This window comes from Heteronotia binoei, chromosome 16, assembly GCF_032191835.1.
Source record: "Heteronotia binoei isolate CCM8104 ecotype False Entrance Well chromosome 16, APGP_CSIRO_Hbin_v1, whole genome shotgun sequence".
NCBI classification, from domain to species: Eukaryota; Metazoa; Chordata; class Lepidosauria; order Squamata; family Gekkonidae; genus Heteronotia; species Heteronotia binoei.
This window is the reverse complement of record NC_083238.1, coordinates 60798245-60824273: the sequence shown is the minus strand read 5'-3', so window position 1 is coordinate 60824273 and position 26029 is coordinate 60798245. Positions and strand designations below refer to the sequence as shown.

Here is a 26029-nt window from a genome sequence, read left to right as displayed (position 1 = left end):
GAGCAAGTCTTGCAAAGCAAGCTGAGATGCAGAAGGAAGCAAAAGAGAGGGAGAAGGAAGCAGACGACAGCCAGTTTCTTGGGCGCCTGATAGGAGCCCTCTGGGGGCCTGATTCGGCCCCTGGGCCGCATGTTTTATACCCCTGCCCTAGGCCTTCGCATTTCTAGGCTGATATCAATCAGATGTCCTGACTTGAATGGCCCATGCTAGCCTGATCTCATCAGATCTCCAAAGTCAAGCGGGGTCAACCCTGGCCAGTATTTGGATGGGAGATCTCCAAGGAAATCCAGGGTCGTGACGCTGAGGCAGGCTGGGCTGCTTTTGTAGCAGGAACTCCTATGCATATTAGGCCACACGCCCCTGATGTAGCCTATCCTCTAAGCGCTTCCAATAGGCCTTGTACGAAGAGCCCCGTAAGCTCTTGAGGGATTGGCTACATCAGGGGTGTGTGGCCCAATATGCAAAGGAGTTCCTGCTACAAAAACAGTCCTGGAGGCAGGCAATGGCAAACCACCCCTGAACCTGTCTTGCCTCGAAAAACCTAGGGGGTCTCTGTAAGTCACCTGGGGCTTTTACACACAAACACACAAGCAATTAGATGAGCCAGAATTCAGGTAATGAAGGCAATGAACACGCCTATAACACAGAGGCAATCGAACAATAGGCTTCTGCAACAATACCTTGGCAATGGTGTGCACACGGATGCTGGAAGGTTCCGCCAGCTCTTTCCTCAGATCCACATCAGCAGCCCAGTCTTTGCTCATGGGCAGACGGGGGGTGAAGCCATCGACGGAGGGGTGGCACATCCGTAAGGCCTTCTGGAAGCTCTCTTCAAAAGTGCGCCCGACGGCCATCACCTGAGGAAAGGAAAGCTCTGTTTAGCAGCAAGGGGAAGAGATGCCCCTCTCTTGAGTTCAGGAGTCCTCAAGCAGTGTCAAGAAAAGAAACGCTGTCAAGAAAATGACAGCCTGCGCAGTAGGCTTGCCAATCCCCAGGTCCCAGTGGGGGTTCTCCCGCTTTTCCAGGCTCCTTCCTGCCCCCAGAGTTGGCCGGTGGGGTGGAAGCCTCGCCCCCACAGCCATCATGTGCCTTTCCACCTCCAGAGGCTTCAGACTCCACTTGAGAAAGCCTTCCTCTTAGGATGGTGTGTCTGCGTCTTTAATGCTGAAAGGGAGCAGAGGGGCAGGGAGGAGGAGGCAGAAGAACATGGCTGTGAAAGGAGCTCAGATCCTCTGTTTGTTGCACAATCCTTGCAGAGGTCGTTTGCATAGTGTGAAGGTAAACTTGAACCTTTGGTTGCCCTGTGGTACTGTGAAAAACTTGGAAGTTCAGCAACTCGTGAGTAGAGGTGCCAATCCCCAGGTGGGGGCAAAGGAGCCCCGGTTTGGAGACCCTCTGGAGCATCAGTGTCATCAGTAACCGGGGGGGGGGGGGGGAGGGAGAGGGGAAATGTCTGCTGGGTCATAGGGTATAATGGAGAATCAATTCCGGGGTATCTGGGGCTCTGGAGGGGCGGTTGTTTGAGATAGAGGTACCAAATTTTCAGCATTGCATCTGATGAGTCTCCTCAAAATGCTCTTCGAGTTTCAAAAAGATTGGACCAGGGGGTCCAATTCTATGAGCCCCAAAAGAAGGTGCCCCTATTCTTCATTATTTCTAATGTAAGAAAGGCATTAAAAAGGTATGTGGTCCCCTTAAATGTGATGGCCAGAACTCCCTTTGGAGTTCAATTGTGCTTGTCACAACTTTGCTTATGGCTCCACCCCAAATGTCTCCTGGCTTCACCCCCAAAGTCCCCAGATATTTCTTGAATTGGACTTGGAAACCCTACTGCTCAGTGAAGTGGCTAAAGTGTTGGGGGGCAACAGTGGGAGGGCTTCTGGAGTTCTTGCTCTGCTGGTGGACCTCCTGATGGCACCTGGGTTTTGGCCACTGTGTGACACAGAGTGTTGGACTGGATGGGCCACTGGCCTGATCCAATATGGCTTCTCTTTATGCTCTGTATTCTTGATGCTTGGAGGGGATTGTGGGAAGGCTTCTGGAGTTCTAGCACTGCTGGTGGACCTCATGATGACACAGTGTTGGCCTGGATGGACCACTGACTTGATTCAGCATGGCTTCTCTTATATTCTTATGTGACACAGAGTGTTGGACTGGATGGGCCATTGGCCTTATCCAACAGGGCTTCTCTTATGTTCTTCTGTGACGCAGAGAGTTGGACTGGATGGACCATTGACCTGATTCAGCATGGCTTCTCTTATGTTCTTATGTGACACAGAGTGTTGGACTGGATGGACCACTGACCTGATTCAGCATGGCTTCTCTTATGTTCTTATGTGACAGAGTGTTGGACTGGATGGGCCATTGGCCTGATCCAACAAGGCTTCTCTTATGTTCTTATGTGACACAGAGTGTTGGACTGGAATGGACCACTGACCTGATTCAGCATGGCTTCTCTTATGTTCTTATGTGACAAAGAGTGTTGGACTGGATGGGCCATTGGCCTGATCCAACAAGGCTTCTCTTATTTTCTTATGTGACACAGAGTGTTGGACTGGATGGGCCATTGACCTGATCGAACATGGCTTCTCTTATGTTCTTATGTGAAACAGAGTGTTGGACTGGATGGGCCATTGGCCTGATCCAACAGGGCTTCTCTTATGTTCTTATGTGACAAAGAGTGTTGGACTGGATGGGCCATTGGCCTGATCCAACAAGGCTTCTCTTATGTTCTTATGTGACACAGAGTGTTGGACTGGATGGGCCATTGACCTGATCCAACATGGCTTCTCTTATGTTCTTATGTGACACAGTGTTGGACTGGATGGGCCATTGGCCTGATCCAACAAGGCTTCTCTTATGTTCTTATGTGACACAGAGTGTTGGACTGGATGGGCCATTGGCCTGATCCAACAAGGCTTCTCTTATGTTCTTCTGTGACACAAAGTGTTGGACTGGATGGGCCATTGGCCTTATCCAAAAGGGCTTCTCTTATGTTCTTATGTGACACAGAGTGTTGGACTGGATGAGCCATTGGCCTGATCCAACAAGGCTTCTCTTATGTTCTTCTGTGACACAGAGTGTTGGACTGGATGGCCCATTGACCTGATCCAACATGGCTTCTCTTATGTTCTTCTGTGACACAGTGTGTTGGACTGGATGGGCCACTGGCCTGATCCAACATGACTTCTCTTATGTTCTTATGTGACACAGAGTGTTGGACTGGATGGGCCACTGGCCTGATACAACGTGGCTTCTCTTATGTCCTTAATTTAATGTTAAAACAAGACACCCAAAATAATCCTTTAAAAATGTGCTTTAACGTTTTCTTCAAAGCTTAACAGACAGGTGCAGCAGAATTTTATTTTCCTGTTTGCAACTGTAGTTTATCCACTGAGATTCACAATGAAGAGGTGGAAAAGCAGCCTACGATTCTGCTGAACAAACAAAGACATGTATAAGGCCAGTGTCTTTTCGAATCTGGATCCTAATTTTTACATGGCTCGTAAACCCCGTCTATTAAGAAAAGGATGATGATTACAGAGGACAATTTCTCTCCCCTTCAGCTCCATAAAGGAAGGGTGTGAATTATAGTTTTCTCTGCAAGTGGGGGGGGGGGAAGGGAAGCAACAAACGGCGCCAAACCAGGCCTCAGATGTCAAAATAATTCAGTCACCGAGAGCCTTGAAAAACATTGGGGGGGAAATGAAGCAAGACAATCAGCAAATATATAAACAATTATTGCACTTTGGGTAGTTGATGGGTAATTAGCCAATTAGCTGCATAATTTCCCCATTTCGCATCAGTCCATTCCTTTTGAAACCTGGAAATGAAGATGTCAAATACAGTTCCAGAAGATCTTTAATTTAAGATCTTCTCTGCCAGGCTCTCCTTTTGTGCTCCCCGTTTGGAGAAGACCAGTCCTAAGTGATCTTAGTCATTCTGAAGGAAAACTCGTCTAAGAGGAAACAGTACTTTCTGCACTACAAATAGTTTATTGCATTGGGTTGCTTTTGGCGGGGGGTGGGGGCTGCCATATGTAATGAGTTATGCTAAGGAGCTCCCCCACCTATTTTTCTACAAAATGACCCCTGTCCACGCTTTTCATGGAGCTTCTAATTTGTGCAAAAACTGCACGGAGGGGAGTTTATTTCCCTGTTTTTGTTGCTCTGTGTGCACAAATATTGGACGCCCCCCTCTCCACGGAGGTCCGGGTCACACCAGCTGCACGGTCTGCCTTCTTCCATCTATGGCAGATCAGGCAGCTAGCACCATACCTATCCCTCCAAGACCTGGCTACAGTGACTCATGCAATGGTGACTTCCAGGCTGGACTACTGCAACTTGCTCTACGCTGGCCTGCCCCTGAAACTGATCCGGAAACTGCAGCAGGTGCAGAATGCGGCAGCTCGAATGCTGACTGCATCACCTATATGGGTGAGCATACGGCTGGCGCTCCGCAACCTGTACTAGCTGCCTATAGAGTACTGGATCCATTTCAAGGTGTTAGTTTTGACTTTTAAGGCCTTGTGTGGCCTGGGACCAACATACCTATGGGACCATCTCCTTCCATATACGCCCCGGAGGTTGCTTTGTTCGGCCTCCCAAGATCTTCTGATAGTCCCCGGCCCGAGAGATGCCCGTCTTGCCTCTACCAGGGCTAGGACTTTCTCGGTCCTGGCCCCGACCTCGTGGGATCAGCTCCCTAAGGAGATCCGGGCCCTACCTGGCTTGCTGGCCTTTCGTAGGGCCTGCAAAACGGAGCTGTTCCGCCAGGTTCTGGGGTGAGGCGGCGGGCATCTATCCATCTATTAGATCGGTTGGCCTCCCACCTACTGCTCCGCTGCTCTACTGCACTCCTGTACTGTGATGCTGCATTGCGGTACTATTTTGTGCTATGCCACCTTGCTGTCATGTCATCTTGCTGAATCATCTTGCTGCACTCTGATGAATGTTGTAATTGGTTTTATTATGATTTTATTGCGATTTTATTTCTATTTGCTGTACTCCGCTCTGAGGCCCCAATGGGGGAATGGGCAGAATATAATTAATAATATTAATTAATAATAATAATAATAATAAATAATAATAATATTCAATGTAGAAAAGAGAGAGAGCCTTCTCAATCATAGCCCCCTATCGGTAGAACCAACTCCCGGAAGAAATAAGAGCCTTGAAGGATCTTGCTCAGTTCCTCAAGGCCTGTAAGACAACTCTGTTTCGTCTCGCCTTCAGCTGAACTGATGTTAGTATATGAAGATACCCAAGACGGCTGAAGACATTGGAAATTAATGACACCAGCACCCAAATTGTTTAATCCATTTTAATTGTAAATTGTTCAAATCGTTCAACGTTTTAACTGTTGAAGTTTGGAATTGTAAAAGCTTTTGCTGCTGTAAAAAACAACAGCCCTGCTTTTACTTAAAAAGAGCCCCGTGGCGCAGAGTGGTAAAGCTGCAGTACTGCAGTCGGAGCCCTCTACTCATGACCTGAGTTCGATCCCAGCGGAAGCCGGTTCAGAAAGCCGGCTCCAGGTTGACTCAGCCTTCCATCCTTCTGAGGTGGGTCAAATGAGTACCCAGCTTGCTGGGGGGGGGGGAGTGTAAAAGACTGGGGAAGGCAATGGCAAACCACCCCGTAAAAAGTCTGCCGTGAAAATGTTGTGAAAGCAACGTCACCCCAGAGTCGGAAACGACTGGTGCTTGCACAGGGAACTAACTTTACCTTTACCTTTTTACGGCTGTGAGCCACCCTGAGCCTGCTTCAGCTGGGAGGGAGGGCTATTAATCCAATAAATAAATAAATAAATAAAATTGGAGAAATGGGAGAAGTTTCCGCATGGGCAAATGGCTTGCTGGGGGGAACCCTTCCTCACCCCACTGCGGTGTCATTCCGAGCCTCTTGCAGAACTCGAACCCAGCTCTTTTGAAACTGTAACATTTACTTTGACCCTCAGGTTAAAGCATTCACAGAATTAACGAATTGGGGGGGGGGGACAAGGGAACTCTTTAGACTCACCTCCCCCACACTCTTCATAGAGGTTCCGATCTTGCTGGAGGCGCCTCGGAAACGGTCCAGATCCCAACGGGGCACCTTGGTGACGATGTAGTCCAGGCTGGGCTCGAAGCAGGCCGTCGTCTTTCCCGACACCACATTCTCAATCTCTGGCAAAGGGATCCCAAGGGCGATTTTGGCAGCAATAAATGCCAAAGGATACCTGGCACCGAAACACATACCCTCTATGTAGAGTGGTTTTTCCTTTTGTCTCTCCTGAGCCTCCTGCGCTCCAGTGCAAGTATTTTGGAAGAGGGAGAAAAAAAATGCTCTTTGCCCACTCTCTCCACCTCACGCGTAACTTTATGAACTTCTATCACGCCTCCTCCTAATCGTCTCTTTTCTAAACAAAAGAGTCCCGGACTCTTCGGCCTTTCCTCATAGGAGAGGTGCTCCAGCCCCCGCATCATCTTTGTTGCCCCTCCTCCATGCTTTCATTTATAGCTCGCCTTTTCCATTAAAACTCAAGATGGCGGGGCCAGATTAAACCTTGCGGAGGCCCCTAGCCAGTCAAAATCTTGTGGGCCCCCTTGCAAATTATCTCAGAGTCGAAGCGCCCGCCCCACCACCCATGGCCCCTGCTGCAGCCTGCGGGCCCCTTCTCAAAAGCCCCTTTGACAAAGCTGCAGGGAGAGGCAGAGAGAGGCAAACTTGGCAACAACACCAGCAGCAGCCTCACCAGGTGAGTTGGGCAAAGAGCGGCTCAGTTGCTGGCTGCGTGTGCAGGCTGGGAGGGCTGCAAGCAGGGGGGAAACTGAGGGAGAAAGCCGGCTGGGACCCTAAAGTCATGGGGGCCCATAGGCCAGTGTCGACTTGGCCTAATTGTTAATCCAGCCCTGCAAGATGGATTACAGAACACAATACAGTCAGAAACAGAGAACCTCCCTCCAGTAGAACTAGAATTACAGAACTGGATGGCAACGCAGGCATGACATACCATAATGCAGAAAGTGTGTAGCAATGGTAGAAGGCGGTGCAGTGAAGAGAACATGATGCGTGTGTGTGTTTTTTAAAAAACTGCCACAAACTTCAATCCTCCCCTCTCCCTTATGAAGCAATCTCCTGCTATGTTCTGTTCCATTCCACCTCACGCGTAACTTTACGAACTTCTATCACGCCTCCTCTTAATCGTCTCTTTTCTAAGCAAAAGAGTCCCGGACTCTTCGGCATTTCCTCGTAGGAGAGGTGCTCCAACCCCTGCATCATCTTTGTTGCCCTTCCTCCATGCTTTCACTTATAGCTCGCCTTTTCCACTAAAACTCAAGATGCTATGTTCTGTTCCATTCCAGGAGGAATCCCTTTATAAAAACGCCTTCCCAGTCTTTTTTTTTTCTTCGTGCAGCACTTGGAGTATGTGTGTTCTGATTCTGTAAGGTTTCGTATCTCCTGTCCCTGGTTCGTTTCGGATTCTGTGAACTTAGGCAGATCTTAAGGAGGAAGGGCTGCGTCAGCACTTAGTTCCAATGTTCCCTCTAAACTGCAGAGCAAGTTTAGCAAAATTTCTACTTTGTGAGCTCCTGGCATTGCAGTTGTGAGCTACTGCCTAAGTTAGTGTGCTCTGGGGTCATCCTTCCTGAGCTAAGACGAAAACGTGTGAGCTAGCTTACACTAACTCGGATTAGAGGGAACACTGCTTAGTTCTCGTGGCCCTTTCTGACATGCCCAGGGAAATGCCAATTGTCACTTTGAGGTCAGGCAGCAATTTTTTTGAGGGACGGTGGCTCAGTGGCAGAGCATCTGCTTGGTAAGCAGAAGGTCCCAGGTTCAATCCTCAGCATCTCCAACTAAAAAAGGGTCCAGGCAAATAGGTGTGAAAAATCTCAGCTTGAGACCCTGGAGAGCCGCTGCCAATCTGTGTAGACAAGACTGACTTTGATGGACCCAGGGTCTGATTCAATAGAAGGCAGCTTCATGTCTGTTCATGAAAGGGAGGGATGGTGGCTCAGTGGTAGAGCATCTGCTTGGTAAGCAGGAGGTCCCAGGTTCAATCCCCGGCATCTCCAACTAAAAGGGTCCAGGCAAGGAGGCATGAAAAATCTCAGCTTGAGACCCTGGATAGCCGCTGCCAGTCTGAGTAGACAATACTGACTTTGATGGACCCAAGGGGGGGTCTGATTCAGTAGAAGGCAGCTTCATATGTTTATAGGGGAGGGATGGTGGCTCAGTGGTAGAGCATCTGCTTGGTAAGCAGAAGGTCTCAGGTTCAATCCTCAGCATCTCCAACTAAAAAAGGGTCCAGACAAGTAGGCGTGAAAAACCTCAGCTTGACACCCTGGAGAGCCGCTGACAGTCTGAGTAGACAAGACTGACTTTGATGGACTGAGGGTCTGATTCAGTAGAAGGCAGCTTCATATGTTTTCTCCAGGTCAGTTTGGCCAGGGATCCTGGAGGGTTTTTGCCATCTTCTGGGCATGCAGCAGGAGTAATTGGGGATGTATGTGTGTTGAGTGGGGGAGGTATTTGTGAAGTTCTTGCACTCTGCACGGGGTTGGACTAGATGACCCTGGAGGTCCCTTCCGACTCTATGATTTCACAATTTCCATTTTGCACATCCCACACAACGACAGAAGCCTCGGGACCTCAAGCTTGCTGTTTCACAAAGCGGGGGCCACCGCAGAGAAGGGTGAACTGTTGACAGTTTTACCCCTTCGCTGAATGGCAACTGGCTCAAAGCTCTCGCAGCAAAACACAGCAGGAGAGGCTACTAATTTCCCTGGCATTGTGTACCTGGTTTGGTTCCTCTCCAGGTTTCTCGCCTTACCCAGTAGCCTTTGACGCCAAGGCAGAGCTGCGAGAGAGCCTGGCGTTCACTTCAATGATGCAATACTCCAGAGAAGTGGGGTGCAAGGCGTACTGGATGTTGCACTCGCCGATGATGTTCAAATGGCGGACCACCTTGATGGTCGATTCCCGTAACATCTGCAGCTCTTCGTTGGAGAGGGTCTGGCTGGGGGCCACCACGATGGAGTCTCCTGCGGGTTAAAGCAGAACGGTCCAGAAGTCTGCTGGGGGCAGCCTCTGCTCACGTACTGGAAAAGGCTCACCCCAGGACTTCTTTGGGAAGTCACAGGTACTAATTAGGACTGGATGCCTATTGCACACAACTCCTTCCCCTGCCTTCTGTCCTTAACGTGTCCAGCTCCTGGATGCCTGCTCTTTTCTACTGCTATGGGCAGACTAGCAAGGCTACGCACCTGGATCCTATTTAGAGCCAGTTTGGAGTAGTGGTCTGGGAGAACTGGGTTTGACTCCCCGCTCTTCCTCCACATACACCTGCTGGAGTCACCTTGGGTCAGCCACAAGTTCTCTCAGGGCTGCTCTGCTCAAGAGCAGTTCTGGGAGAGCTCTCTCAGCCCCACCTACCCCACAAGGTGCCTGTTGGGGGAAGGGAAGGGAAAGGAAATGGCAAGCCACTCTGAGATTTCTTTGGCTAACGAAGAGTGGGGTATAAATCCAATTTCTTCCTCTTCCTTTTCTTCTTCTTAAAGAGCAGCAGATTCTAATCTGGGAGATCCAGGTTTGATTCCTCACTCCTCCACAGGAAGCCAGCTGGGTCTCCTTGGGTCAGTCCCAGTTCTCTCAGAGCTCTCTCAGCCCCGCCTGCCTCACAGGGTGTCTGTTGTGGGGCAAGGAAGGGAAAGAGGTTGTAAACTAGGGCAGTGAAGGGCAGGATATAAATCCAACCCTCCCTTCCTTCCATCCTTCCTTCTATCCTTCCATCCTTCCTTCCTCCTTTCTTTCCCTTCCTTCCTTCCTTCCTCCCTTCCTTCCCTTCCATGCTTTCTTCCTCCCTTCCTTCCATCCCTTCTTTCCCCCTTCCTTTCCTTCCTTCCATTCTTCCTTCCTTCCTTCCTTCCTTCCTTCCTTCCTTCCTTCCTTCCTTCCTCCCTTCCTTCCATCCCTTCTTTCCCCCTTCCTTTCCTTCCTTCCATTCTTCCTTCCTTCCTTCCTTCCTTCCTTCCTTCCTTCCTTCCTTCCTTCCTCCCTTCCTTCCCTTCCATGCTTTCTTCCTCCCTTCCTTCCATCCCTTCTTTCCCCCTTCCTTTCCTTCCTTCCATTCTTCCTTCCTTCCTTCCTCCCTTCCTTCCATCCTCCCTTCCTTCCATCCTCCCTTCCTTCCTTCCATCCTTCTTTCCTTCCTTCCTTCTTTCCTTCACTTCCTTCCTTCCATCCTTCCTTCCTTGAAGGAAGTATTTGTGAATTCCCTGCACTGTGAAGGGGGTTCAACTAGACAACCTTGGAGGTCACTTCCAACTCTATGATACTATGATTTATTTATTCACTTCATTTATAGACCACTTTTCTCCCCAACAGGAACCTGAGGTGGCTGACGTCATTCTCCTCTCCTCCATTTTAATCCTGGCAACAACTCTGCAAGACAGGTTAAGCGGAGAGCCTTTGGCCGTCTCAAGCTCACCCAACAGGCTTCCATGGCGAAGCTTCCATGATCTGAACCTGTTTCTTCTAAGCACTAGTTGGACACTCCACCCACTCCGCCCCAACAGCTCTCACAAAACATATTATAGATTAGAAAGAGCAACCAGAAACACTGCTCCCGTTTGTGTTTTTTAATTTATTTATATTTTATCCTATTCAATTTATATTCCTGGAGCATGACAACTTAGCAATGGTGATCCATGCTACGGTCACCTCAGAAATAGATCACTGTAATGCTCTCTACATGGTGCTACCCTTGACGCTGACTCGGAAACTACAGCTAGTGCAGAACGCTGTGGCACGGCTGTTAATGGGGCTCCCCCGATGGGAGCACATTCAGCCAGTGCTGAAAGAGCTGCACTGGCTACCTATTCTGGTCGCCACACCTAAAAAAGGATATTATAGCATTGGAAAAAGTCCAGAAAAGGGCAACTAGAATGATTAAAGGGCTGGAACACTTTCCCTATGAAGAAAGGTTGAAACGCTTGGGACTCTTTAGCTTGGAGAAACGTTGACTGCGGGGTGACATGACAGAGGTTTAAAAGATTATGCATGGAGAAGGTAGAGAAAGAAGTCCTTTTCTCTGTTTCTCACAATACAAGAACTCGTGGGTGCTCAATGAAATTGCTGAGCAGTCAGGTTAAAACGGAGAAAAGGAAGTCCTTCTTCACCCAAAGGGTGATTAACATGTGGAATTCACTGCCACAGGAGGTGGTGGCGGCTACAAGCATAGCCAGCTTCAAGAGGGGATTGGATAAAAATGTGGAGTAGAGGTCCATCAGTGGCTATTAGCCACAGTGTGTGTGTGTGTGTGTATGTATGTGTGTGTGTATATATATATATATATATATATATATATATATATATATATATATATATATATATATATATATGTATGTATGTATATACGTGCATGTGTGTGTTTGTGTGGGGAAAGGCGATCCCTAAGGTATGCAGGTCCCTGGCCATATAAGGCTTTAAAGGTAAGAACCAGCACCTTGAAACGAACTCGGTATGCGATAGGCCACCAGTGCAGCGCTTTCAGCACAGGTTGAATGTGCTCCCGCAAGGTGAGAGCCCTTAACAGCCTGGCTGCAGCATTCTGCACTAGTCAAAGCTTCCAGGTTTGAGACAAGGGCAGCCCCATGCAGAGGGCATTGCAGTAATCCAGTCTCGAGGTGAGAGTGGCACGAATCACTGTCGCCAAGTCGTTATGTTCTGTGTCCCTTAAACGGGGATTTCAAGGTGAATTGCGGCTGCTACTTTCCCAACTTAATCCAGTCCGCCCTGACTTCCCTCTCTCTTTTCAATGAACTTGGAACGCCACATATTCACCACTGCGAGCAGCTGCATTTGGTATTCTTAGAAATCAATTGCACTTGAGCACCAGGCCTATATTTAATTCCTTTTTTATGCTCCTGCAGTTGCTATTGAGGCCGGAAACACCACTCATGCCCAGTTTATGAGCTTCCGATGGAGGTGGTGGAATCTGATTCATTGGAGGTTCTCAGAGAAGAAATGTGACCGGGCAGTTGGGAGTTTTGAGGCTTGGATATAACTAGGGCTTATGTTTGTTTTTTTTAGAAAAAGCCCAGCAGGAACTCATTTCCGCACCCCCTAACATCCCCATTGTTTTGCGCAGGTCTAAAGAGAGCCCCGTGGTGCAGAGTGGTAGAGCTGCAGTGCAGCAGTCCAAGCTCTGCTCATGACCTGAGTTCGATCCCGGCAGAAGCTGGGTTCAGGTAGCCAGCCCCAGGTTGACTCAACCTTCCATCCTTCCAAGGTCAGTAAAATGAGTACCCAGAAAGCGTAAAAGACTGGGGAAGGCAATGGCAAACCACCCCGTAAAAAAGTCTGCCGTGAAAACGTTGTGAAAGCGACATCACCCCAGAGTCGGAAACGACTGGTGCTTGCACAGGGGACTACCTGTACCTTTTAAGCCATGTAAGATCAAAACAAACACTGTGAATTGGGCTTGGGAAAAGACCACCAGCCAGAGTCACTGCTGTAACACTGGGGTCCCCTACTCCCAACGGCTGGCCCCAAAGAGCAGGCGAGTTGCAGCATTCCCCCACAGAGTGTGATTTCCTTTCCTCACCCCTTTTACATTTCATGATGCAGAGGAAAGGAGGAGGTGAGAAAAACTTCTTTCTACAGGTAGAAATCCTTCCATCCATAGAAATGCTGAGCCAGGTCCAAGAAAGTATTTTCCTGCCCCAGGCCTTTTTTTGTTAATGCAGGACTACACAGGAACAGTTCCAACTGGCTTGACATCAGGGGGTGTGGCCTAATATGCATATGAGTCCCTGCTGGGCTTTTTCTACCCAAAAAGCCCTGCAGGGAACAATGTAGGTGTGGCCTAATATGCAAATGAGTTCCTGCTGGGCTTTTCCTTAAAATACCTGTATAAAACAAAAATTATGTCAGGGGGTGTGGCCTCATATGCAAATGAATTCCTGTTGGGTGTTTGCTACAAAAAAGCCCTGAGTGAAACAATGGTGATATCAGGGGGTATGGCCTCATATGCAAACATGTTCCTGGTGGGCCTTTTCTACAAAAAAACCCCAGCCCTGTGTGAAACAATTGTGATGTCGGGGTGTGTGACCTCATATGCAAATGAGCTCCTATCAAAAAGCCGTGTGTGAAACAATTGTGATGTCAGGGGGTGTGGCCTCATATGCAAATGAGTTCCTTCCAAAGGAGCCCTGTGTGAAACAATTGTGATGTCAGGGGGTGCGGCCTAATATGCAAATGAGTTCCTGCTGGGCTTTTTCTACCAAAAATAGCCATGTGTGCCATTCCTGTGCCATGCACTTGCCATGGTCACCCTACCTGTATGAACTCCCATGGCGTCCACATTTTCCATATTGCAGACTGTGATGCAGTTATCAGCAGCGTCTCTCACCACTTCGTACTCAATCTCTTTCCATCCTACAAGGGATTTCTCCACAAGGAGCTGGTTTGTCATGGCAAAAGCCTGGAGGGTTGAAGGATGGAGGAAAAAAGAAATGTTTTGTTTTATTTATTTACTAATTTGGTTCAACTGTTAAAGGCATACAGCAGAAAGCCAGATTTGTCTACCCATAGCAAAAGTAATATGATTCCTCCCACACACACACTCACTACTATTTCACCTCCCAATCTTCCCTCAGTACTATCAGTATATCTAATTCTCAACGTGACCTTATCCATAGGTACTTAAATCTGGAGACTGGGAGCATAAACAGAAAAACAGATCTTTCTGCAAATCTGAAACAAGTCCCAAGTATGCAGAAAAATCTGCAATCTAAAAAAGAATACATTGGGGAATTTAGAAGCATCAACTGTACCTTTAAGAAAGCAGAGCTCAGTGGCCAATGTGAGAGTTGCTAGGCAACCATAACAATATTGCCAGCCTTCAACCCTCAGTTTTTCAATAAAAGGCAGGGGGAAGGTCTCTTTCCAGATTATTTTAACCTTCCAGTTCTCCCCTTACTCTACTTGCTCCTGCCCTGGAGAGAAACTCATTAGGCTCAGCCCAGCAGAGAAAAGGAAAAAGGAAAGGTCCCCTGTGCAAGCAGCAGTCGTTTCTGACTCTGGGGTGACGCTGCTTTCACAACGTTTTCACGGCAGACCTTTTTATGAGGTGGTTTGCCATTGCCTTCCCTGGTCATTACACTTTCCCCCCAGCAAGCTGGGTACAGAACCACCAGACAAATCATTACCTTGCACTCTGCAAGACTCAGTCAGGCATCAACAGTGGCTACCAGATGATTCGATGCCACACAAATCCCACGGGTCAAACAGCACCCTTCACACAACTTGGGCTGGCAGTGACCACCCCACAACTCACCTATGTGACTTGTATTACACAACATTTGCAATTTCACCAGATTTTTCCCAGGGGAAGGGAAGGAGAGAAAGCAGAGAGAAAGTGTGGTATAGTGATAGGATTATTACTAGGATCTGTGAGACCCAGGTTCAAATCCCTCCTCTGCTGGGTGACCTTGGGTTGGTCACTGTCACTATCAGCCTAAACATGGAGGGTTAGGTGGATAAAATGGAAGAGAGGAAAATTTTCCAAGCTCTCCATTGGGGAGAAAGGTAAAAGTAATCCCCTGTGACAGTTCCACCTCCTCCTCCTCACCTTATCCACTGAATAGTAGGTGCAGCTGCATAACAATTCCTGGATGAGCTCAACCACCTATTTTTCTACAAAGCGACCCCTGCACATCACGATGTTTTCACAGCAGACTTTTTACGGGGTGTTTTGCCATTGCCTTCCCCAGTCCTCTACACTTTCCCCCCCCCAACAAGCTGGGTTCTCATTTGAGCGACCTTGGAAGGATGGAAGGCTGGGCCAAGCTTGAGCCGGCTACCTGAACCCAGCTTCCACCGGGATTGAACAGGCCGTGAGCAGAGCTTGGACCAGAGTACTGCAGCTTACCACTATGCACCACGGGGTGTGGGGTATAAATGAAGTTAAATAATAAATTAAACTGAAGAGTTGGGGGGGGGGGCAAATAAAAGTGGCCGCTTGGTGGGAAGAAGAGATGGAAGCAGGTAATGGCGGAGAAGAAAGGGGGGTTGCCAGGAGGAGGGAAAGAGGGGAATGGATATAGGGGGACAAAGTGACCCCCACAAGTCCTGTGGATTCCCTGCTTGTATATTTAAATTTCAATGCAGTTAGGAGAGTTATGCAACCAATATTAAAGAAGTACTGCAGGCTATTTGTTTAAGGGAAATGCTGCACAGCCTCTGCTCTTATATTTTGCAGCTGGATAGTAGAGCTTCTCTCCTCCCCCTTCATTTACTAAACCAGCATCCTTACAAGCAGGTGAGGCGTTTATAGAGTACCTGTGACTGAACACGGGTGCAGTCGACAAAAAGATGAACTTCCCGTTACTGATTTTGGACAGCGGCGTCACAGGAAAGATGACTCCTTTTGCTCTTTTGACAGTGTGCGTGCCGCAGAAATACTTTGGAATTAATGGAGCGGATTGCTGTAATGACATATCTATATGCATCTGTATTTGTCATTTTTTTCTCTCCCCCCAAAACTGTAATTTTCTTGTGACTTATGAACTTAACAAATGAACCTACTTCTATACCAGAATAATCACCGAGTAGGTATTAGTCATCATTTGCTATCTTGTCGCCTTTTGCATGATGGATAATTTTAGAAAGAAGGAGAGGGAGGCCGGGAAAATCTGGGAGGAAAAACAAAATGAAAGCGAGGCGGGAAAGGGAAAGAGAGGTAACTGTCTGTTCTGGAAACCTCCAGATGCAAGGCTTTTTCTGTAGCAGAAACTCCTTTGCATATTAGGCCGCATCCCCCCCCCCCCCCCCCCGATGTAACCAATCCTCCAAGAGCTTACAGTAGGCCCTGTAAGAAGAGCCCTATAAGCTCTTGGAGGATTGGCTACATCAAAGAGGTATAGCCAGTGCTACTCCCCCTTCCCCTCCTACCCTCCCTCCACAGCACCCCCCTCCCTTCCTCAGAGAAGCGCAATGAGGCTAGGCCCTACCGGCTTCAAGGTAGCTGGCATCTGCACGTATTTTGAAGAGTCTGCTGGAGATGTCTTCTCTACCCTCCTTCTCAAAACTGAAAGTGAGGGGGGAGCGAAGCCTCTTCCAGCGCTCTCTTTGAAAAATGTGCAGATGCCGGCTGCCTTGAAGCCGGTAAGGCGCATCCTGGTTGCAGTGAGCTTCTCTGGGCAGGGGGGGATGGGCGGAGCACGGCAGAAAGGAAGGGAGGGGGCTGACGGTGGCAGCAGTAGCAGCAGCGGGAGGGGAGAGAGGCAAATTAAAGCAGTTGTCTTGGGTACCGTTAGGGGGGAGTTCAATTTGGTGCCCCCCTCCTGGTGCCCTAGGCAACTGCCTAGTTTGCCTCGTGGGAGAGCCGGCCCTGGGTGTAACCTAAAATGCAAAGGAGTTCCTGCTACAAAAGAAAAGGAAAAAAGCCCTCTTGACGAGTAATCATACCAAAGTGACAACTGGACATCAGACACAGAGGTCCATCAGTGGCTATTAGCCACGGTGTGTATAAATGTGTGTGTGTGTGTGTGTGTGTGTATATATAAATTTTTTGGCCACTGTGTGACACAGAGTGTTGGACTGGAGGGGCTATTGGCCTGATCCAACATGGCTTCTCTTAAGTTCTTATGTGACACAGAGTGTTGGACTGGAGGGGCCATTGGCCTGATCCAACATGGCTTCTCTTATGTTCTTATGTGACACAGAGTGTTGGATTGGATGGGCCATTGGCCTGATCCAACATGACTTCTCTTATGTTCTTCTGTGACACAGAGTGTTGGACTGGATGGGCCATTGGCCTGATCCAACATGGCTTCTCTTATGTTCTTCTGTGACACAGAGTGTTGGACTGGAGGGGCCATTGGCCTGATCCAACATGGCTTCTCTTATGTTCTTATGTGACACAGAGTGTTGGATTGGATGGGCCATTGGCCTGATCCAACATGACTTCTCTTATGTTCTTCTGTGACACAGAGTGTTGGACTGGATGGGCCATTGGCCTGATCCAACATGGCGTCTCTTATGTTCTTATGACACCACAAACTGCACTAACATCACAGAAGCTAACCCCATCGTTGAAAAGAATGGATTCTGAAAACGCCTATCGGCTTTTTGTTGAGCTCAGCTCTTCGTTTCTGTCCTAAGTCTCGAAAGATAAAATTATGTTTAGCAGTCCAAATCTCCCTCCCCCCCCCCCCCATTTGATGCTCACTGCCATCCGACACACTGACAGTCACCAGCTAAGATGGTTTGAAACAAATCCACAGAGGAAACTCCATCAGTCACGAGAGCGAAATGAAACCTCCATGTTCACAGGCATTCCGTCTCTGAGTATTGGATGCCGGAGACAGACAACAGACTGAGCTTCTGTTCAGCTTCCCAGATGGACTTGCCTGGTCATGGTTTGGAAATGCAGAGTTGGTCTGGATACTCTCAGGGGTCGTTTTGTAGAAAAATAGGTGGTGGAGCTCATTAGCATAACTCATTAGCATATGCTGCCCCCCCCCCAACCCGATGCAAGAAAGGAGAGCTCCGGACAAGTGAGGCCTGCTTGGGCTGGCTAGAGATCCACTCACCAGGACGCTCCTTGGCCACCTCTCCCCCCACAGTTAAAAGGCCAGCAAACCACCCACCATCCAGAATCAAATAAAGAAGTGGAGAAAGGGTGGTGCGGGCTTCTCCAGGGGTTAATGAAGGCTGCTGGGGGTGTGGCAAAGCCCCTGGTGGCTGGCTGGCTGACTGCTCTCCTAATCCAGGGATTGTTATGCAGCTGCACCTACTATTCAGTGGACAACGTAGGTGGGGAGGAAGAGGGAGAGCCATCAGAAAGGTTCATGAGCTGTGCTCCTGTGAGCTCCTACTGAATCTGAGGCCTGGATACTCTTATGTTCAAGATGTAGCAGCCCTAATAGCTCAGCATGGCCCGTGTTCACCAGAGTCTGGAAGCTATGCAGGGATGCTGTACCAAGGAAAGAAAACACCTCTTCTCATCTCTTACCTTCAGAACCCCACAAGCCACCCCATGACATCCCTGCTGAGTGCCTTCCTGCTCTAAAACCTTGCCTTCTCCGGGCCCCACCCCCCAAAACTCCATGAATTCCTCAAGCCAAAGTTGGCAACCCTAATAGTGGTCCATTCGCAGCCCTGTCCTGCAGCTTTGGAAAGTCTGGTGTGATGTAACATGCAATTCACTGCCACAGGAGGTGGTGGTGGCTACAAGCATAGATGGCTTCAAGAGGGGATTGGATCAACATCTGGAGCAGAGGTCCATCAGTGGCTGATAGCCACTTGATATTGATGGAACTCTCTGTCTGCGGCCAGCCTGAGTAAACAATACTGACCTTAGAATCATAGAGTTAGAAGGGACATCTTGGGTCATCTAGTCCAACCCCCTGCACAATGCAGGGAACTCACAAACACCTCCCCCTAAATTCACAGGATCTTCACTGCTGTCAGATGGCCATCTAGCCTCTGTTTCAAAACCTCCAAGGAAGGAAAGCCCACCACCTCCCAAGGAGAAAATGTGTCCCACTGAGGAACCGCTCTAACAGTCAGGAAGTTCTTCCTAATGTTGAGCTGGAAACTCTTTTGATTCAATTTCAACCCATTGGTTCTGGTCCCACCTTCCGGGGCCACAGAAAACAATTGCACACCATCCTCTAGATGACAGACCTTCAAGTACTTGAAGATGGTGATCATATCACCCCTCAGCCGCCACCTCTCCAGGCTAAACATCCCCAGCTCCTTTAGCCTTTCCTCATAGGACTTGGTCTCCAGACCCCTCACCAGGTTCATCGCCCTCCTCTGGACCCGTTCCAGCTTGTCTATATCCTTCTTAAAATGCGGTGCCCAAAACTGAACACAAGACTCCAGGTGAGGTCTTACCAGAGCAAAGTAAAGCGAGACTATCACATCACGTTATCTGGACACTATACTTCTGTTGATACAGCCCAAAACTGCATTTGCCTTTTTAGCCACCGCATCACACTGTTGACTCATGTTCAGCATATGATCCACTAAGACCCCTAGATCTTTTTTGCACATACTACTGCTAAGACAAGTCTTCCCCATCCTATAACCATGAACATATGAAGCTGCCTTCTAGTGAATCAGACCCTGGGTCCATCAAAGTCAGTCTTGTCTACTCAGACTGCCAGTGGCTCTCCAGGGTTTCAAGCTGAGGTTTTTCACGCCTATTTGCCTGGACCCTTTTTAGTTGGAGATGCCGGGGATTGAACCTGGGACCTTCTGCTTACCAAGCAGATGCTCTACCACTGAGTCACTGTCCCTCCCTCTCCGTCACCTACTGCCTGGACCCTTTTTAGTTGGAGATGCCAGGAATTGAACCTGGGACCTTCTGCTTATCAAGTACATGCTCTACCACTGAGCCACCGTCCCTCCTCTCTAAGAGAGTAACTAATACGACCACATGAGGAGGGTGGGTAGTTTTGGTCCTTCCCTTGGAATCAGCACCTTGAATGACTATAGAGAGGGAAATCTCAGCATATAGTTATGTCTTACTTTGGCTTACTGTAGCTTTTCGGTCAGAGGGTGGAGTTAGATGCTTTTAAAAAGATAAAGGTGGTCCCCTGTGCAAGCACCAGTCGTTTTCGACTCTAGGATGACGTTGCTTTCGCAATGTTTTCACGGCAGACTTTTGACGGGGTGGTTTGCCATTGCCTTCCCCAGTCCCCTACACTTTCCCCCCAGCAAGCTGGGGACTCATTTTACTGTCCTCGGAAGGATGGAAGGCTGAGTCAACCTGGAGCCGACTTTTGGTGCACTCAATTCTAAAGGAGAGTACCAAGGACCTTTGAGCAGTAAGGTCCCTGAGGATATCGAAGTATCACTGAAGTTGAAAGAATAACTAAGGACTGAACCAGGTTGGACTCTTTTTGATTCTGCCTGAGATTTATTCTATCAGTTCATGGGGAACTAGTATCTCTCAGCCCAACGTAGGACTGAACTTTTTGACATTCCCACCCCCTAACTCCAATTTTAGTTTCTGAGAGCAATGGAAAATACAGGCTATTACATTTCTTTTTTGACCCAAATTGCAGAAACCATTTGCTCAAATTAGGAGCCATTTCTAGCCGTAGCCAATATCACTTTAATCATTCGCATTACCCAAGTCAATAGCAGGCAAAATGAAGGTAGATCATTAGAGAGCATCAAGATATTTTTTCCCCCTTGGGGAAAAAATGAAACCCAGAGTCTATAACCGGACCAGTCTACACTCAAAATAGGGGGTTCTTCAAACACTATGGCCGAGGAAGGCTGTTTTTATTAACAACTGACCTTGAAGTGATTTCTGGTGACCGAAATGTCCAGGTGGGCCATGTTTTCTTTCCTGAATCTTATCACAAACTATGTTCACAGTTCTTGAACCACAGTGTCATGGCATTACTACGCACATAAAATAAGTGGAGTCATGTTCTTCTGCCTCCTTTCCACAAAGACTCAGAAATACCAGGGGGAAAACCCTCTCCTATTCCAAATTTAGTGAGTTTTGGCTCTTGTGACAAAAAGGCTTCCTCCAGGCTATATGTGTTTGGGCCCACTTTTATGTCCCGTATCCCAGATTTCTATATCAGTAGACAATGTTTGAGGCCCTGAGGAAGATGGAGACATTTTCCCTAGACTGTTTCAAGGAAATGGTCACTGAAGCAAAGATTTCTACAAAGGAGATAAAGGAAGAATCTCTCCGAGAACCGCGATGCCTCTATCTTCTGCTCCCAGTGAGGCTCTCTTGCCGACAACTCCTGTCGTGTGTGACTCCTCTCCAAAAATTCCCTCAGTAAACCCAACACCACATCAGTCCCAGAAACAAAGAAGGCCTCACAACAAGCCTCAGAAACAGAGCTGGGGCCTTTCTTGAGAGCACCACCCTTGTGACAAACAGGTCCAGCAGGGCCTAATTCCCTCAGCAAGCTGAAGTAGTCATTTCCCCCAAGACTGCCTCAGCCCTCCTGACATTGCTGCAACACTGGCTACAGGGGTCCCCCAATTTTTTGAGCCTGTGGGCACTTTTGGAATTCTCACACGGTGTGGTGAGTGCAACCACAAAATGGCCGCCACAGCAAGCAGAGCCAGCCCGCACAGAGGAAGCCCAAGCACAGACGTGAAAAGGGATACTTTAAAAAAAATACGTTGGGGAAGAGGAATGAGGACGCATAAAAGCAACGCTGGTGGCAGCTGCGGTAGAAACGTCATTTTAATTGGCACATCCAATCAAATCTCCAGTGGCCAATCAGAAACGTTTCTGGGCAAAAGCCCCACTTTATCCAATCTGCTTTCTAAAAACACAAGAAAAGTGTCAGCAGGTGCTATGGAGCCCCATGGGCACCAAATTCAGAATCCCTGCGCTACAAGTTGGATGACTGAGGCCCCATTCGTTAATGTAGCTTCATCTCTGCCTACATTTGAAAACGGCTTTGGATTTGCATTGCCCGCTCTGCAGTGGTCCATTGCCAGTTGGGACCGCAGTACTTCCCAGCCTGACCTCTGCTCTCCTGGGTCATGGCTCCTCTAGGGCCCCCCTCTAAGCAAGCAAGAACAATACCTTGGTAGCGAGATCCACCAGCTCTGCCTTGTCATGACATAACCCAGATCCTAGACCACCCAAGGCATAAGCGGAGCGTATCATGACAGGATAGCCAATTTTTCCAGCTGCCTCCAAAGCATCATCTACCTATAAGAAGAAAAGAGCACAGATAATATAACCCTGATGAGGACTACGAGTATTTCTAAATTTGGCTGCAGCTGCGAGACTCATCAGAATGTTCCAAATTAAAATTATAAGATATTTCAAGCAGCATTAGGAATACTCAGGGGGGGTGGGGTTTGCAGTAAAAGCCCAGCAGGAACTCATTTGGTGTAGTGGTTAAGTATGCAGACTCTTAATTGGAAGAACCGGGTTTGGTTCCCCACTCCTCCACTTACACCTGCTGGAATGGCCTTGGGTCAGCCAGAGCTCTCGAAGAGTTGTCCTTGAAAGGGCAGCTTCTGGGAGAGCTCTCTGAGCCCCACCCACCTCACAGGGTGTCTGTTGTGGGGGAGGAAGGGAAAGAAGATTGTAGGCCACTCTGAGACCCTGTCCTTGAAAGGGCGGCTTCTGGGAGAACTCTCTCAGCCCCACCCACCTCAGAGGGTGTCTGTTGTGGGGGAGGAAGGGAAAGAAGATTGTAGGCCACTCTAAGACCCTGTCCTTGAAAGGGCAGCTTCTGGGAGAGCTCTCTCAGCCCCACCCGCCTCACAGGGTGTCTGTTGTGGGGGAGGAAGGGAAAGGAGATTGTAGGCCGCTCTGAGACTTTGTCCTTGAAAGGGCAGCTCCTGGGAGAGCTCTTTCAGCCCCACATGCCACTCAAGGTGTCTGTTGTGGGGGAAGAAGGTAAAGGAGATTGTAAGTTGCTCTGAGATTCAGAGTGAAGAGCAGGGCATAAATCCATTGTTATTATTTGCATAATAGGCCACAACCGCCGATGTCACCGTTGTTTCACACTGAGTTTTTTGTAGAAAAAGGCCCAGCAGGGACTCATTTGCATATTAGGCCACACCCTCTGACACCCAGCCAGTCAGAACTGCGCTCCTGCTCCCAAGAAAAGCCCTATACTAATCTGAGGCTCTGCTGGGAAAGTGCAGACCAGTTTCCCCTAAGTTTTATACTCTTTTAGAATGGTTAGCTGAAGTCTAGCTTGATGTACCGATTCCACAGCAAAGCTGGGAGCGATCTTCTCATGGATCTCGTTTAGCTTGTTGGAAAACAGCTGCCGATCTTCGGTGGCCATGATGGACTCGACAGAGGTTCCGAGGACCTTCACTCCGTACTCCTCCAGAATGCCACGTTTGAACAGCTCCACTCCTGTACAAAAAGAAGAAGAAAACCAGTCAGCATTGTCAGCGTAGAAGGAGAGGGTGTGTGTGGGGGGGGGGGGGACAATAAATCGGTCCTGGCCCTGACCTGGTGGAATCAGCTCCCTACCTGGCTTGCTGGCCCTTCGTAGGGCCTGTAAAACGGAGCTGTTCCGCCAGGTCTTTGGATGAGGCAGCGGGCATCTATCTGTCTATTAGATCGGTTGGCCTCCCACTATGCCCCCACGGCCCACTGCACTACTGTATTGTGGTGCTGTATTGTGACATTACTTTTGTGCTATACTATCTTGCTTCATATCATCTTGTGCACTAACCTGTTGCACTTTACCGAATGCTGAAGCTGATTTTATTATGATTTTACTGTGATTTTATCTCAAATTGTTGTACTCCGCTCTGAGCCCCCCAAAAGGGGGAAGGGGCGGAACAGAAATAAACAAATGATGATGATGATAAATGGTAGATCAAGACGAGTAGTCCTGTTACTCGGTCTGTAGCAGTAGAAGAAGAAGAAGAAGATATTGGATTTATATCCCGCCCTCCACTCCGAAGAGTCTTAGAGCGACTCACCATCTCCTTTCCCTTCCTCCCCCACAACAGACACCCTGTGAGGTGGGTGGGGCTAAGAGGGCTCTCACAGGAGCTGCCCTTTCAAGGACAACCTCTGCCAGAGCTATGGCTGACCCCAGGCCATTCCAGCAGGTGCAAGTGGAGGAGTGGGGAATCCAACCCGGTTCTCCCAGATAAGAGTCCACACACTTCACCACTACACCAAACTGGCCCTTTCAAGGACAAATCCTGCGAGAGCTATGGCTGACCCAAGGCCATTCCAGCAGCTGCAAGTGGAGCAGTAGGGAATCAAACCCGGTTCTCTCAGATAAGAGTCCGCACACATCACCACTACACCAAACTGGCTCTCCAGAGAAAAGAGCCGGAGTCCAGGAGAACCTTAAAGATTAGCAGAATATGTGACAGGGGATGAGCTTTCATGAGCCACTGCTCACTTCCTCAGAGACAGCTAGAATGTGAGTCCATTTGTCCTTATATCTCGGAGAGTGGAGGGATTCCAGTAGCAGGCAAATGACAATTGCAGGTGAAGGATAATAGCAGGCATGATTGGATTAGGTGTGATATTTCTGTTGCCCCAGAAGGGTTGGAGTGGATGTGCAGGGCCTTAGTCTGAGACCCCCAAGAGCGGCTTCCAGTCCAAGTAAACAAAACTGACTTTGATGGACCAAAGGTCTGATTCAGTATAAGGCAGCTTCATGCGTACATCCAATAGTTACTGGTGACCCCACCATACAGGTCAAAAATTCCACACTCGGGTCTAGATCTAAATTGTATCTTTTTGCAAGCCTGGAGAAACTCCTAAGGTCACACCACAATATGAAAAGTTGGGGAAGGGGGAATACTCTCTGACTGATTTCACACACTCTCTGTTTTTGCATAAGTTGCCCCAGAGCTGTGCCGCTTTTCCGCAGCAAGTGAGATCCTCTTATAAGCGGTTTCTGCTTCCCGCAGAAAAGCAACAGGACAACTTGCAGATCGGGGGCAGCTTGTGCAAAAACAGAGAAGCGCCGAGGGCAAAAGGGCTCTCCACCCTAGAGCGAAATCAGTCTCTCTCTCCAGAAGGAAAGAAATAATTCTAAGCTGCCAAACCAAGATGTTATTCAAAAGTGTTTCTCTTTAAAAGAAAAAAGTAGGCATAGGTTGAGAAAAGTAGACACTCAATGAATGGGATGGAGATGAGTAGAGATTGGTACAAACCGGCTCACAAACAGTTCATGGTTCGCAAACTAAAGTTCATGAACTGAAAAGCTGCCATGAATTTTTCGTCGGTTCGTGGCAGTTTGTAAAGAGCAGAACAGGGGTTTAAATGGCTCAGAACCATTTTAGTCAGTCTCTGGATCCCAGTGCCAGGAGGCAACATCAGGAGAAGGCCAGTTTGGTGTCGTGGTTAAGTGTGCGGACTCTTATCTGGGAGAACCGGGTTTGATTCCCCACTCCTCCACTTGCAGCTGCTGGAATGGCCTTGGGACAGCCCTAGGTCTCGCAGGAGTTGTCCTTGAAAGACCCAGTCTGGTGTAGTGGTGAAGTGCGCGGACTCTTATCTGGGAGAACCGGGTTTGATTCCCCACTCCTCCACTTGCAGCTGCTGGAATGGCCTTGGGACAGCCCTAGCTCTCGCAGGAGTTGTCCTTGAAAGAGCCAGTGTGGTGTAGTGGTGAAGTGCGCGGACTCTTATCTGGGAGAACCGGGTTTGATTCCCCACTCCTCCACTTGCACCTGCTAGCATGGCCTTGGGTCAGCCATAGGTCTGGCAGAAGTTGTCCTTGAAAGGGCAGCTGCTGTGAGAGCCCTCTCCAGCCCCACCCACCTCATAGGGAGTCTGTTGTGGGGGAGGAAGGTAAAGGAGATTGTGAGCCACTCTGAGACTCTTCAGAGTGGAGGGCGGAATATAAATCCAATATTTTCTTCTTCTATATCCTGTTTTTGGTTCTCCAGAGGAACTGGTTGGCCACTTTGTGAGTCAGGATGCTGGACTGGATGCACGATTGGTCTGATCCAATATAAATTGACTAAATAATTGAATCCAGCAGGGCTCTTCTTACATTCTTAACCACCAGTGAAGAAAAGACTGTTCTTTCAAGGACTTACCACAGTTGAGAGCTGTCTGCCCCCCCATACCAAGAATGAGACCGTCCGGCCGTTCTGCTCTGATGACCTCTGTAACAAAATGAGGGGTGATGGGTAGGAAATAAACAGTGTCCGCTTGCTTCAAGCCGACTTCGTTGGTCTGAACTGAAGCAATATTTGGGTTCATCAGGACCGTTTTGACATTTTCTTCCTGAAGAAATAACGTGAGGCACCAGATAAGGATATTCCATGCAGCAAACAACCAAACAAATAACAGAAAGGAGACCCAAAGCAGATATCTTCGATACACCAACTCGAAGACCACTTCCCTTTTAACAAGTGGAGCCTGTTCTTCCACTTCGGCTGTGGAGAACCAACCAGGCCCAGCAGCTCAACTTCTTTTAACAACTGAAACAGAATGATATGCCCCCAAACCCATTAAAGTTAGCGATGACTAAATTTCCCTGAAGCCAATGCAGCATATAACTTATGGACAGGCTTCATTTTGGGCAGGAGCT

General features: G+C 48.6%; 1 protein-coding gene across 1 annotated transcript in view; it reads right to left on the bottom strand.

Annotated features, from left to right (window-relative positions):
* Positions 1 to 26029, bottom strand: part of CPS1 (carbamoyl-phosphate synthase 1) — a 244199-nt gene that overhangs the window by 129205 nt on the left and 88965 nt on the right. Inside the window, 7 exon segments of the mRNA XM_060257389.1 lie at positions 681 to 857; positions 6018 to 6216; positions 8815 to 9025; positions 13323 to 13467; positions 21568 to 21696; positions 22709 to 22866; positions 25533 to 25722. Coding sequence (XP_060113372.1) covers positions 681 to 857; positions 6018 to 6216; positions 8815 to 9025; positions 13323 to 13467; positions 21568 to 21696; positions 22709 to 22866; positions 25533 to 25722 — 1209 coding nt within the window.